Raw genomic sequence first — 14,425 nt, forward strand, 5'->3', positions numbered from 1 at the left:
TTCTGTTTTAGCTTCATTCCCAGAGAAACTCTTTAGATGGTGTGAGGAGAGCCTAGGGCCTCCTGGCACCTTTCAGGATCTTGAGCTGTTGATCCTAGAGAGGAAAGACTAATCCTTTCTCCTCAAAGTCCATTGTCATTCTCGGGGAGAATTCTGATTGGCCCTGCTTGGGCCATGTGGCCATCTCAATACCAATCACTGTGTCCGCCTGTGTAGGCCGTCTGGTCGGGGTAGTAGACCTGCCCACCCCTGTGGTAGGGAGCCGGGGAATACTACTGATAATCATACCAGGATGAACGACACGTTGGAGGGATAAGGCAGTCAAATAAAAGTATGTTGCAGAGACAAACATTCAGATTTCCAGTACATACTGCTAGTTGGATTATGGTTAATATTTATTTATTTTTCTGTACTTTCCTGTATTTTCCATATTGCAAAATTAACAAACATTACTTTTTAATCAGAAAAATTACTTTTTAAAAACTATTTTCCAAAAGTAATAGACTGCTTAAGAATATATTTAATAGATGTATAAGACTTGTATACTGAAAACTAGAAACTATTGTTGAATTAAAGAAGACCTAACTAAATACATGGAAAGATATTCTGTTTTCATAGATCAGAGGACTTAATACTGTTAAGATGGAATCCCCAAACTGATTTAAAGATTCAACACAATTCCTATCAAAATCCCAGCTGTTTTGTTTTTTTTTAACCAAAATTTTTGCAGAAATCTGATCCTAAAACTTATATAGAGATGCCAGGGACCCAGAATGGTCAGAACAGTCTGGAGAGAAAACAGAGTTGGAGGGCTCACACTTTCTGATTTTAAACATTAATCGTGCAGCTGCAGTAACCAAGCCAGCGTGGTCTGGGCATAGGATGGACGTGTGGATTGGTGTACATACAGGCATACCTCATTTATTGCACTATGCTTTATTGCAGTGTTTTTACAAATTGAAATTTTGCATCATCAAATAAGGGTTAGCATTTTTAACAAAAAAATATTTTTAGATTTAAGTTACATACTTTTTTTAGATATGTGCTTTTGCACACTTAATAAGCTATAGTGTAGTGTAAACATAACTTTTATCTGCATTAGGAAACCGAAAGATTCATGTGACTTGCGTTACTGCAATAATAACTTCTTAAAAAATTTTTTTGGGGGGGGAGGCAATTAGGTTTATTTTTATTTATATTTTCTTTTTTTAATGGAGGTACTGGAGAGTGAACCCAGGACCTTGTTCATGCTAAGCATGCTGTCTACCACTGAGCTATACCCTCCCCCTGCAATAAGTACTTTATTGTGGTAATGTGGAACCAAACCCACGGTATCTCCAAGGTATGCCTGTAATAGGAATCGAGTCTTTAGAAATAAACCTATGTGTTTATGATCAATTGGTTTTTGAAAACAGTACCAAGACCATTCAGTGGGGAGAGAATGGTCTTAGACAAATGGATATCCACATATGCAAGGATAAATTTGGACCATTACCTTACCTCATACTACATAAAAAATTAGCCCAGAATGGATCATTTACCTAAGTGTGAAAGTTAGAAGTATAATCTCTTGGGAAAAATGAGGAAATCTTGTGATCTTGGAATAGGCAGTGGATTCTTAGACATGACACCAAAAGCATAAGTAACAAAAGACAGCAACAGATAAGTTGTACTTTATCAAAAGTAAAAACTTTTGTGCTTCAAAGGACATCATTAATAAAGTGAAAAGAAAACCCACAAAATTGGAGAAAATATTTGCAAACCTTATATCTGATAAGGGACTTGTATCTGGAATGTAAAAAGAAGTCTTAGAACTCAGCAACAAAAAGCAACCCAATTTAAATATGGGGAAAGGATTTAAATAGACATTTCCCCAGAGAAGTTCCACAAATGGTCAATAAGCACTTGAAAAGATGCTCAACATCACTAGTCTTTAGAAAAATCAAATCAAATCAAATCAAAACCACAATGAGATACTATTTCATACCCTCTAGAATGCCTAAATTTAAATTGACAGCAAGTCTTGGCAAGGATACAGAGAATTTGGAACTTTTCTACATTGCTGATGGGATTGTAAAATGGTACAGCCACTTTGGAAAAACAGCTTGGCAGTTGCTCAAAATCCTAAGCATGGAGTTACCATAGAATCTGTGCAGTTTTACTCTTAAGTATAGATCCAAGAGAGTTGAAAACTTATGTCCACACAAAAACCTATACATAAACATTCATAGCAGTATTTTTCGTAATAGCCAAAATATGCTAGTAACCAAAATTTCCACCAGCTGAAGAATGAATAAACATCATGTAGTATATTCTGTACGATGGAATATTATCCAGCAATAAAAAAGAATGAAGTACTGACATGCTACAGCATGGATGAACCTGGAAAACAGCGCCGCATGAAAGAAGCCAGTTACCAAAAAGTCACACATTGTATGATTCTGTTATGTGAAGTACCTGAAACAGACAAATCCACAGAGACGGGAAGTAGATGAGTGGTTGCTAAGGGCAGGGAGAGGGAGGAATGGGGAATAACTGCTAAGGGCTTTGGAGTTTCTTTCTGGGGTGATGAGTATGTTCTGGAATTAATGATAAAGATAATGGTGATAGTTACACAGCTCTGACTATATTAAAAACCACTGAGCTGTTCATTTTAAAAGAGTGAGTTTTATGTGAATTACAACTCAATAAAGCTGTTAAAAATAAATGAGAAGATTTGACTGTAAAAACCCTTTTTTTCCTAATTGGAGAAATATTTGACATACATTAGAGTGTAAGTTTAAGGAATACACCATGATGGTTTGATTTACATATATTTTGAAATAATTACCACAACAAGTTTGGGTAATATCCATCTTCTCGTATAAAGTTGGCCCTTGAACAGTGCAGGAATTAGGGTTGGGGTGTCTCCCACACTCCGCCGCCATGCAGTCAGAAATCCACGTATAACTTTACAGTCTGCCTTCTGATCCATGGTTCCCCATTCATGGATTCGAACAGCCGTGGATAGTGCGGTTCTGTATACGTACTTATTGCAGAAGATCCACCTATAAGTAGGCCTGCGCAGTTCAAACCTCTGTTGTTCAAGGGCCAACTGGAGATACAATAAAAAGAAAAAAATTTCTTTCCTTGTGACGAGAACTTCTAGGATTTACTCTCAACAGCTTTCCTGTATACCATCCAGCAGTGTCAGCTGGAGTCATCGTGTCGTACCTTACATCCCTGATAATAATTTACCTTATAACTGGAAGTTTGTACCTTTTGACCACCTTCCTCCAATTCTCCTCCCCTCCCTTCCCCTCCCAAAAAAACCTATATTCATTACACATTTCCACTTCGATTTTGTTTAAGTTTTAATGATACTGTTGGAGAGTATGTGGAGGTAAAGATGTTAACTTTAATTTTCTTTTCATTTTTTTCATAGCACTGTTGCAAGAATTCAGTTTCGTCTTCCTGATGGTTCTTCCTTTACAAATCAGTTCCCTTCTGATGTTCCTTTAGAAGAAGCAAGGCAGTTTGCTGCACAGGTAAATTTATGTCTTGAGTTGTGGTAAAGGTTGATGAATGAGTTATTAGAACATGGGAAGGAAAGACTTCCAAGCAGAATATGAAGGGTATGAATAAGTCATGCCCTACCCCCAGGAGGGAGGCACAGGACGCTCCTGGAATGTTGTGGAGCTTTCGTCATGTATGAGTGCCTTATGGGAACAGCATGTCCGCTTGTTCTGTAAGGCGGGGTTTGCTGGTATTGCACAGTAGACTCTGGAAACTTCCCACTGCTTAGTACATTCACCTGGAAGAATGAAAAGCAAGTGATTTTCCTAAGGTCTAACCTAAGGGAGTTGTCTTTTGTGAAATTTTCTTGGTCCTCTCTCTCCATGTTTTCTACAAGTTGCTTAGAATGCTATGGGACTAGCCATTTTCCCACCATCTGCCAGTTGGTCAAACCTAAAGATAAAAAAATCTTTTTTTTTTCTTGTATATACATATATATTTTTTTTTAATTGCAGTATGGTCAGTTTACAATGTTGTGTCAGTTTCTGGTGTACAGCATAATGCTTCAGTCAGATGTGAACATACATGTATTCATTTTCATATTCTTTTTCACCATAAGTTACTACAAGATAATGAACATAGTTCCCTGTGCTATACAGTATGAACTTGTTGTTTGTCTATTTTATATGTAGTAGGAGATCAATAATCTTTATTTGGCAACAATATCTCCAGGAATTTACTTCCAGAAAGTGGCCTTTTTCAAAATCTGAATGGGGGTGAAATTTGACATCTAAAGTAGTAAGATATGAATAATTTCCAATTAATTTTTATTCTCTGATTGATTTCTTGTTCAAAATGAATTCCAGGCATCAGATGTCCTTTTATGAAAACTTATTTTGAGAACCCTTTTCACCAAGCTTTATAGTATAACCAACTCCAGATAGTCTCTTTCATTCTTCTTTTGCCTTGGAGCCCCACTTGGGGCCTCCCCAAATGGGGTGTCCTGGCCTGAGTCTTACTGCTTCTGCTGGCAGGTGAGTGAAGAGGGAGTCACATGAGCGAAAAAAGAGAGATCTCTCACTGCATCAGTCCTACAGGAACTTCACCTCAGTACAGTGACCTAATTTTACGACCTTTTGTTAGAGAACAGTGAGAGGTGTATATATGACCTACAGTAAAAATTAACAAAAAGCAGAAGTCAGACTGTTCCTTTGGAATCTTCTAGGAAAGATGAATAGTTGTCTAAGGTCTTACAAGTATAGGTGACTTAACATTGTGAAGGTGCTTGTGATGCTTGCGCCCTGTAAATTCCTGGGTTGGAGACTGTAAGTATAGTAAGGGCTGATTACTCTTTGAGACGAGGAGGCGAAAACTCCTATGACATTATTTGTCCATTTGAGGGAAATTCTGGTCTATATCATATTTTTTTTTTAATGAAAGTACTGGGGATTGAATCCAGTACCTCATGCCTGCTAAGCACACACTTTACTGCTGAGCTACCCCCATCCCCCTCTATTTCAGACTTTTAATAGGAAATACCTACAACCCAAATGTGTATTTGTGAGATATTAATGTAAGTTTGCCAAAGATAGTGACAGCTCTAATTGCAAACTGCAGTTGTACTTAAGATACATGATTGTTCATTTTTATTGTGTATTTATATGGTTTTAGGAAATATATTCTTGCTATGTTGAGTTATAAAAGCTTTTAAATACTATTTGGATTTGATAGCTTTCAGCCACTTTTTGAAGCACAAAGTTTTTATAAATTTTTTTTGAGTTTACATTTAAGTGAACTTTTCAAATTAAATAAGTCATTTTGGATGCATATGAGTATGTAATATCTTACTTTAAATAGACTCCACTGTAAGGTTTTAATACCTATTGTTATGTTACAGACTGTTGGCAACACTTACGGTAATTTTTCATTAGCAACAATGTTTCCCAGGAGGGAATTTACCAAAGAAGACTATAAAAAGAAATTACTGGATTTGGAACTTGCCCCAAGTGCTTCAGTGGTACTATTGCCAGTATGTATATACATATGTATTTTTTCTTTTCTTATAGTCCTGTTTGTTCTGCTCTTGATCTTTTCTTATAATTAGAGGAAGGGAAAGTGAAAAGTATATTGTGAGTAATTAAAAATCCAAATTATCCAAAAATGTTAGGTCAGTTTATTGTTCCATTATCCAGGGCTTTATATTTGTATTGCTAGTGAGGCACTAAATAAATTTTCGGCTTTTTTACTCACCTGTGTTCATGTACAAAAAATGATCGGTAGAAGAAGGAAATAAGAATTGTATCTGTTCACCTGCTTGGTGTCTTTTATTTATGTATGACCATTGCTGACCAAGTTTTTAAAAAAGAATCTATTTTAATTTTAAAACCTAGTAATCCCATTTGATAGTAACAACATTTTAAATCTCTGATGAAGAAAAGAGGCTCAGAAAACTGAAATAACTTTGCCAGATGCCTCCTTGATTCCGGAGCTGGGATGAGAGCGTGGGTCTTCCATGTCTTGGTTGCTATACGGCAGTGATCCCTTATCCACAGTTTCTCTCCGTACTTTCAGTTTCCCGTGGGCAACTGCGGTCCAAAAATATTAAATGGAAAATTCCAGAGATAAACAATACACAAGTTTTAAATGGCAGGCCATTGAGAGTAGCGTGAGGAAAGCATTTGTGGTCCCACCCGGGGCATGCATCCATTTATCCAGCATATCCACACTGTTAACGCTACCTGCCCGTTTGTCACTTACGAGCCCTCTTGGTTATCTGATCAGCTGCTGAAATACTGCAGTGCTGGAGTTCAGGCAACTCGTATTTTACTTAATAATGGCCCCAAAGCTCAAGAGTGGTGATGCTGACAGTTTGGATAGTCCCTTACTGTGCCTGATTTATAAATTAAATTTGATCACAGGTACGTATGTATAGGGAGAACATAGCAAATATAGGGTTTCAACATCCGCTGGGGGTCTTGGAACATAACGCACTGTGGACGAGGCAGACAACTGTAGTTTACCCTGCTCTGAACTAGAGCCGCACACCTAAGACAGTTAGTGCTCCAGTACTCAGGATTATATTCAGTGAGGTTTTTATAAATCATAAAGACTTTTAAAATCAAAGCTGTTAATTTCTTTTTTTTTTTTTTAAATTTTTTTGGCAGGGCAAGGTAATTGGGTTTATTTATTTATTTAATAGGGGCACTGGACCCAGGACCTCGTGCATGCTGGGCACACAAAAGTTGTTAATTTCATTACAAAAGTTTAGTTGTCTTCAAAATACTTGGTTCATTTCACCGAGAACTACTTTCTAGTTTCTATGTTGTGATTACTCCTTTAAAGAAAAAGAGCTCCAGGAGTTCCCAGAAGTTTATATACACTTGAAAAACAGCCAAAGATGGTAGTTTCACCTTCTTGCAGTAAGCTGAAATCCACAGGACTTTTCCAGAGAGAGAGCTTATCTAGAACCTTGAGTGTGACATGATTGGGCTGGTGCAGTCTTTCCTCTAGGTTTCGTTCTTAATTTTTAGGCAGGAAGACCAGCTGCATCCATGGTACATTCTTCCAGTGGAGACTTTTGGACGTTCCTGGGGACAGTACTTTACCCATTCCTTGCCATCTGGAGACTGATTAGCAACTTCTTATTTAGTAATCCTCCTCCTGCACAGACTTTGGTGAGAGCATCGTCGGAACCCTCAAACCTTGCATCGTCTAACAACTCAGAAAAAAGGTATTTGTTTGTGTTTTCCCCATTTACAAAATACGTTAGTAATGCCCAATGCCTTATTCAAAATGAAGAATTTTGTTACAGACACTTGGCCTTTTTTCTGTGTAAGGGGAAAACCCCAGCATGTTCTGAAGCTTTATTAGATCACCTCCTGGGAAGCTCACTACCTGAGTTTTCTCAGCCATCTTTCTGAAACCTATTCCATGAGAAGCACCTTCACTTTTACTGATTTTATTATTTCATTTACTGAATTGTCTTTATCCTATAACAAAGGGCAGATATTTTTTCAGATTTAAATAGTAATATCTTTCTTGCTATCTATGTTTTGTCCGACAAGATACTTCATTCCGTTAATTTCTCACAGTCATGTGGCATAATTACTTTAGAGGGATCATTGTGCTCCAGATGATTTAACCACCATCCCTGGGTCATTCAGAGGAGGACCAGACTGAGGAAACTGGACATTCACTTGAGAATGGTACCTCCTCAGAAAATTATTTTGAACTAGTCCCTTAACCAAGAGGTCTTACATTTATTGCAGATTGCCAAGGTTAGAGTGGTAACACCAATGATCTTAGCTCATATCTCTGTTAAAATTCTACATATTTGAAAAAGGTTAACATGAAGCATTTTCTTAGAAGTTGAGATTATACCCCCTTTTAATAATTAATAGCACAATTTATCACAGTTTGTACCTTCCACTGTTAAACACTTTATCAGTCTGTAAATAGGCATTGGAGCAAATCCTCACACCAATCCTGTGTGATAAGTAGTGAAAACCCTTGCCTCTGTCTGAAGCAGATCCCTAATCTCGTATGCTTTTGAGTCTCTGGCTGAAAATTTGTGTGAATATTGTGATTGGGCTAATGTAGCCTTTATTTGATCTCTATCTATTGGGCAAGAAGGCCAGTTGTATCCTTAGTACGTGACTCATGTGGGGACACAGAGAAATTCTTCTCTAGTCTTAGAACAGCGTTCAAACTACATCTTGTTAAGTCTGAATTTTAGAGCTCTTATTGGGCAATGAGTGGAAGCATTTCATCCTGAATTACTGTCATATAGAAGAGCTTGCTATGTGGGTCCTAAAAATTTACTTCCAATAAGGGAAGATTCTTGGGTTGGAGCAAAGGATGGGAAGGGTTACATCTGAGAGGGTGAAGCTTTGTGTTCCATTGTTGGTTTTTGTTTTTCTCTCTCCCTCTAGTGTTGGAGAATGTATTAGCTAGCTCAGATTTCACCTGTTTCTTTCTCATTTTCAGATGAGGAAGGCCTGTTTGTTAATTATCCATGTATAAAGAAAATTATTCTTAAAGGTTATAAAAGGACTGAAGATAGCTAACTGACCATTTCTGTAAATTAGGCTCTGAAGGGAGCTTCGGATAGCCTCTGGGGTGCTGTGTAAGTTATAGCTACATGTTTTAGTATATATATCAGCTTGCATAAATACTAAAGGAGAGATTGAGTTGGCAAATGGTCTCACTCTTCTAAAGCTGAGGAAGTCATCAACAAATACATGGACATGGAAAACACGATATGACTGGTTTGGCTTAGAGAACAGATGAAGTTAAACTACCAAAAACGTATGAAGTCTAGTATTGCATTAGTAGATACAGTTATCTCCCACAGACTTTCCTTAGTCACCTGTGCTAATGGCAGCTTAAAGGAAACGGCTTTGTGTTACTGCTGTTTTCGTTTTATACTATCTTCTCTTTTCTCCGCCTTTTGTTGTATCAGAGAACCAGTCAGAAAAAGAGTGCTGGAGAAACGAGGGGAAGATTTTAAAAAGGAGGGGAAGATATACAGATTGAGGACTCAAGACGATGGTGAAGATGAAAATAACACTTGGAATGGAAATTCTACTCAACAGATGTAGTGTGACAAGTACAATATGTGCAATAATCATTGTTTCTCTTATGATTTAATTCAACTAAAATTCTGGAGAAGTGGGGCTGCTTTATGTTTTCCACCTCATCTACAAAGTGTCTCTATATTCCTGCTTAGTGGGTTACAGTTGTTTAACTCAGACGAGTCAAGAGATAAAATAACTGGCTGTTAGGTCCTTGCATATGGTAACCAAGTGCTAGAAGCCTAAAAAAAATCAAAAGGCCAGCAGCAGCCGCCCCTTATCAGCTTTCTTTCTCAGTATTCATATGCCCGTTAGCCCTGTGCTCTCAGATGATACGCTGTGTTCAGGGCTGTTTCGCTCCAGACCTCGGAAGCCCACACACAGTAACTGGTATGTCACTGAGTACTTTGACTCAGAGTCAGAGCATTTTAACCAGCCAATCAAATGATAATTTAGGTTTAACTTTTCTCTTTTCGCTCATCAGCTGCAAGCAAAATCTTGTAGTTTTTAATCTTAAACACTGAATAAAAAAAATCTTTTCCAAAAATCTGAATGATCTTACTTTTACTTTTTGTTGTCCCAGCATCTTTTTGTTGCAGGGCTCTACTGAGGTCATGTATCTCTGATTCCCCACAAGCACCCAGCACCGCCCTGGGGCTAATCTCAGGAGAGGAAGTGACCACCTTACCTTGTGTTTGTATCACTGCAGGAGGAAATTTTCTGACACACACTGAGGCTATTTTAATCTCTCCTGTCAGAGAAGCACCACTTTGTTTGCTATAATGTTCTCATCAGATGCAAAACCCCCATTGGTCTACAACTAGTTCTCTCACACCTGTACCCTGCAGTTTTGTTCTTGATAATGATAATCACACTTCGAAGAACTAAAGTGCCTGTAGTGTAGGACAAGGAGGAGGCAATTAAGATTGCCTTCTGTTCACTTGGTCATTCTTAAGAATCTTAAAAAGAGACTCTTAATCTGACTTCCATGTTTATGGTAGTTGGAGACACTAAACTAAGAATGTTTGAACAAGAGAATAAACTTGACTGTCCCTCTTCTTTCTAACCTCCTGTGTTTAGGCTGGAAGATACTACTCAAAGGGACATCTAGGAAGACTCTGACTTTATTTTGTAATGGGAGGAAGACACTTCCCCAGAGCAAACTTTTTCACCTGTGAAGTAACAGTGACTTTAAAAAATGGTAAGAGTGTTGGCAAAGAAACAGCGAGACCGAGTATGGAGTGAAAACTGGGGTAACCTTTCTGAAAAACATTATCAGAAACCTTAAACATTTCATGCTCTTTGGTCCGTTAAGTTTGTCTAAAGAATGATCATAAATACAGACTAAATTTAGGTATAAACCTGTTAAATTTTATTTACTTAACTAGAAACCAACTAAATGCCTTCTGCAGAATTAACTTTTGCTGAGGAGAAATAACACACTACTACTTCAACAATTCAATTTAACACATTTATTGAGTACTTAAGTGGGGAAAAGAGCAGGATACAGAGCTGTAGGTACAGTATGATCTCAACTTTATAAACACATTTTTTATAGAGATAGTACCATGTATCGGCCTAACGCAAAGAAAAAGGAAAATGCACTAAAGATTAACAGTAATGAGTGATTATGTGTAATTTTAGTTCTTTTTTGCATCCTTATGTGTCTTCTCAATTTTTTGTAACCATACAATTTCCGTAATTTAAAAAGTGAGTTTGAAAAAGAAACATCTCCAGCAAGCACCCCATGTAAGTAAAGGCTTCTCATCTTTAAAAATACGGTAGGTAGTATGTGATTTCAAAAGTTTGTCTTGAAGAAAAAATCAAATACAAATCTTAGAGACACTACATGAGAGAATGATTCACAATCTTTGAGTAGGAGGATCCTTCCTCAATTTTATATTAAAAAAACAACATGGTAAATTCAAAACCGTATAGAAGTCTGTAAAGCGGTTCCCTCTTTGCATCCTACCCCCAGTTCTAGTCTCCGCTGTTAAGTTTCTTTTGTAATCTTCAGAAAAATTTTATGCATATATAGGCAAGTATGTCTTTATTTTTTAAAGGGGATCATATTTTCTGTATACTACTCTGCATCTTGCTTTTTTGTGTACACAGGTCTTTCCCCATCAACACACCTCATTTTTACTAGTATCTGCATAGCATTTTGCTTGATAAATGTTCCCTAATTTACTGATTTTCTGGTGGTGTCCATTGGTTATTACAATTTTTTGGCTCGTTTCTGTTTTTCTATTATAAACATTGCTATAGTGAACATCTTTGGGAAGGTATCTCAGCTGTGAAAATATACCTGTAAGTCGCTGAGTCAAAGGATGCTCGCAGTTTGGATTATAAAAGATGCTGCCAAATTGCCTTCTCAAAAGGCTCTGTGGAGTTACAGCCCCACTCACAGTGTAGGAGAATGCTGATTTCCCCACACCCTTGCCATATTATACTTTCTCATCTTTGTCAGCGTGCTAAGTGAAAAACTATATATTTTATGTGCATTGTGTTGGTTATGAAGGAAGTTGAGCCTCTTTTAATATGATTGGTCATTTCGATTCATTCTCTGAGAACTGCTGATTTTATTTTCCAGTTTTCATTTTGTGTTTTTCATCTTTTTCTTATTGATTTATAAGAATTTCATTAGATTTATAAGAATTGTACACTAATTAGCCTTTGTCTAATATATGCTGTAAATATTTTCTCCCTTCCTTTTGATGAGTATGTTGATGGTAATTTCTTGCCACAATTTTTATGTGGTCATATTTTTCAGTGTATTTCTTTATGGCCTCTGAGTCTTAAATCTTGCTTATAAAATACCTTACCCACTTTAAAAAGTAATTTTAAAGAAATTCACCCATGTATTCTATATTCTAGCATTTTCATGGCTTTCTGTTTTTTTTTTCATGTACATCTTGTATCCCAGTAAGGGTTGTGGCTCCTTTCCCCTGCCTGAGGCTAACATCCTTAAGAGCTAACCTGTGACCCATCTCCATTTATGGAGTGGGCCACCATCCCGCTCCTCTGACTGACATGCTGTCGCTGTCGCGCACTCCGTACGTCTCCACATGTAGCTGGTTTGTGTCTACACTCTTTTCCTTGTTGATCTTTTTGATTCTTTCTCTGCTACGAAACTACTTATTATAGGTAGCTTTGCCTTACTATTCTTTCCCCCCCCCACATTTATCCTGGCTCAAGTTTATTTCATGTAAACTTTATATTATTTTTTTCCATGTCTCTCCCCAAGAAAAGTTATGTTGAATTTTGAGATTGAGGTATCATTGACAACTTATAATACTGAGTGAATCTTTTTGCCCAAGAAATGTCTAATACAATTTTAGAACCACTTTCACCTCATCTGATAAACTTTTCCTATCAGTGGGAGAAAAATGCTTGTGCACGACAGGTTTCTGAATGTCAGGTTGGGGGCCCTCATAGTGGAAAATTTTAATTAGAATTTGCTGTAGATACAATTCAGGTAGGAATGCTTATGAGAAATGAAATTTCAAGCATAATCACCCTTTTAAAACCAGTTGAAAACTACTCTGATTTAAAAAAATTTTTTTCCAGTTATCTATCTAGAAAGAATATATAGACCAAATAAGTTTTTAAGCCATGGTGGTCTCATTAGCACATTTGAGGGGAACTGATAAAGACCACATCTTTTTCTGTGCTCCCACGACTACTCTGTGTATGTTTTGTGAACAAACACACAAAAGGAGCAGGTGGCTTTCTCTGCCCTGTCTCTAGAGTGTGCTTGCCACAGGCAGTGAGACATGGTCTTTTGGCCTCAAGAAGCCAATAGAGAAATAGGCAGTTCCAGTAGAATGTGGTCAAGCTAGAACAGGGGATTTTGCAAGCAAAGTAGAGGAAGGAGGGACTCTGTGGAATTCAGGGCAGCCATCCAGAGGGAAAAGTACATTGTTTAAGCTGAGACTAAAAAGCATTTTTCAGAAGAAAGGAGACCCTAGGCAGAAGGAATAGTATTTGTAAAGACATAAAGGACTCTAGGTCTGGGTCTGATGGAAAAGCTTAGAAACCCTAAATGGGTTGTGTGGCTTCATAACTTTCTCAAGGAGAAGCACCCATAGGAGATAGGATACAGTTAACGGTTCATTTTTTAGTTTCTGAGACACACACGGTAAGAGGCTGGGAAGGAGCTTGAAGAGAGAGGGCAGGAGGTGACACTGCAGTTGACTTTTTATGAAAAAGATTGCTATGGTTTTTACTCGTGTTTTCACTTTTAAAATCTCTGAAAATTAAAACAGCCCAGTTAAGTTGAATTAAGTGGCTCACAGAATCAGTAGACAGACGAGTTCAGTTTCTACATGTTTCCACAAGAGCCACTTGCAGGGTTGTCTAATGTCCACACGAATTCCTGATATTGGGGCAAGATGGTGATGTTTCTACCTTAATGAGGGACTTGAAATCCTTCAAGATCAGATTAGTCTCTAACAGAGCAGAGGGTTTTACAAAGAAGTCCTTTATGGGCAGCGTATAAGATCGTACAGAATCCTGGGGGTGTCAAAGGCTTGCAAAGAAACTAGGCCTGTTTTGTAGAACTGGAGGAGGTGGTAATTTGTGGGTCAGAATGAAGAAACAGGGCTCAATTCCTGTTCACCTGATGGTGTTTTCTTTTGCTTGGAGCGCTTACAGTACTTATAGGACAGAAATGCCACAACACAGACTCCAAGAAGCATAAGAGCGAAGAGTACGTACAGCGCTGTCCGGGCCTCTGTCGTACCCAGCGTCAGCCCCAGGAACTGAACGCCCTCCTTTTCCATGGGGCTGACAGTGGGCTCAGCACCTAGGAGAGGACAACAAAGGGTGGTGTGTGCACCAGTACAGATGTAGTTCTTGGATCTGTGTTAACTGATCAAGCTCCAGCCAGATCCTTCAGTGCAAAAGCTACACAGGTACCCAGGGTGAGCGCATTGCTAAGGTCATGTGCATCCTTTTCAGTTTTAGGAGCCTCTGAATGAAGTCACGCAGTTTTAGTTTTTAAACATCTCTACAAATGGTTACAGTAGAATCTAAAGTGCATAACTGCCTCTTAATTTATGTAGTAATTAACACTTTTTTAGTCATTCGGCAAATATTGGGCACCTTACAGTGTGCCAGGCATTGCATTCTTAAAGTCGTTGTATTTGATCCTTGCAGTAGCCCAGGAATTGCCTAGTTTCTTGCCGAAGGTTTCAAAGCAAGTTAGCCGTCAGGCTGGGACAAGCACCTAGACCTGCTGTTCCCAGACCAGGGCCTAGTTTGTATATGTAACTTTAACCCTAAATTCCTTTGTTCCATCCTAAGGATGTCTGGAGCATTCAGAGAAAATAAATAGTGGTTGAATGAATGAAGGG

The 14,425-nt window shown here is 38.0% G+C and overlaps 2 protein-coding genes across 3 annotated transcripts in view; one reads left to right on the top strand and one right to left on the bottom strand.

Annotated features, from left to right (window-relative positions):
* Positions 1–9,170, top strand: part of UBXN4 (UBX domain protein 4) — a 30,550-nt gene extending 21,380 nt beyond the window's left edge. For both annotated transcript variants that reach the window (XM_006196125.4, XM_072960882.1), the window contains exons 10-13: positions 3,425–3,527; positions 5,393–5,524; positions 7,026–7,225; positions 8,957–9,170. In XM_006196125.4, coding sequence (XP_006196187.2) covers positions 3,425–3,527; positions 5,393–5,524; positions 7,026–7,225; positions 8,957–9,095 — 574 coding nt within the window. In that variant the 3' untranslated portion in view covers positions 9,096–9,170. The remainder of the gene's footprint in view (positions 1–3,424; positions 3,528–5,392; positions 5,525–7,025; positions 7,226–8,956) is intronic.
* A 1,355-nt stretch (positions 9,171–10,525) lies between these two features.
* Positions 10,526–14,425, bottom strand: part of LCT (lactase) — a 48,098-nt gene continuing 44,198 nt past the window's right edge. Inside the window, exon 17 of the mRNA XM_072960883.1 lies at positions 10,526–13,875. Coding sequence (XP_072816984.1) covers positions 13,655–13,875 — 221 coding nt within the window. The 3' untranslated portion in view covers positions 10,526–13,654. The remainder of the gene's footprint in view (positions 13,876–14,425) is intronic.

Source organism: Vicugna pacos, chromosome 5 (genome assembly GCF_048564905.1).
Source record: "Vicugna pacos chromosome 5, VicPac4, whole genome shotgun sequence".
NCBI lineage: Eukaryota > Metazoa > Chordata > Mammalia > Artiodactyla > Camelidae > Vicugna > Vicugna pacos.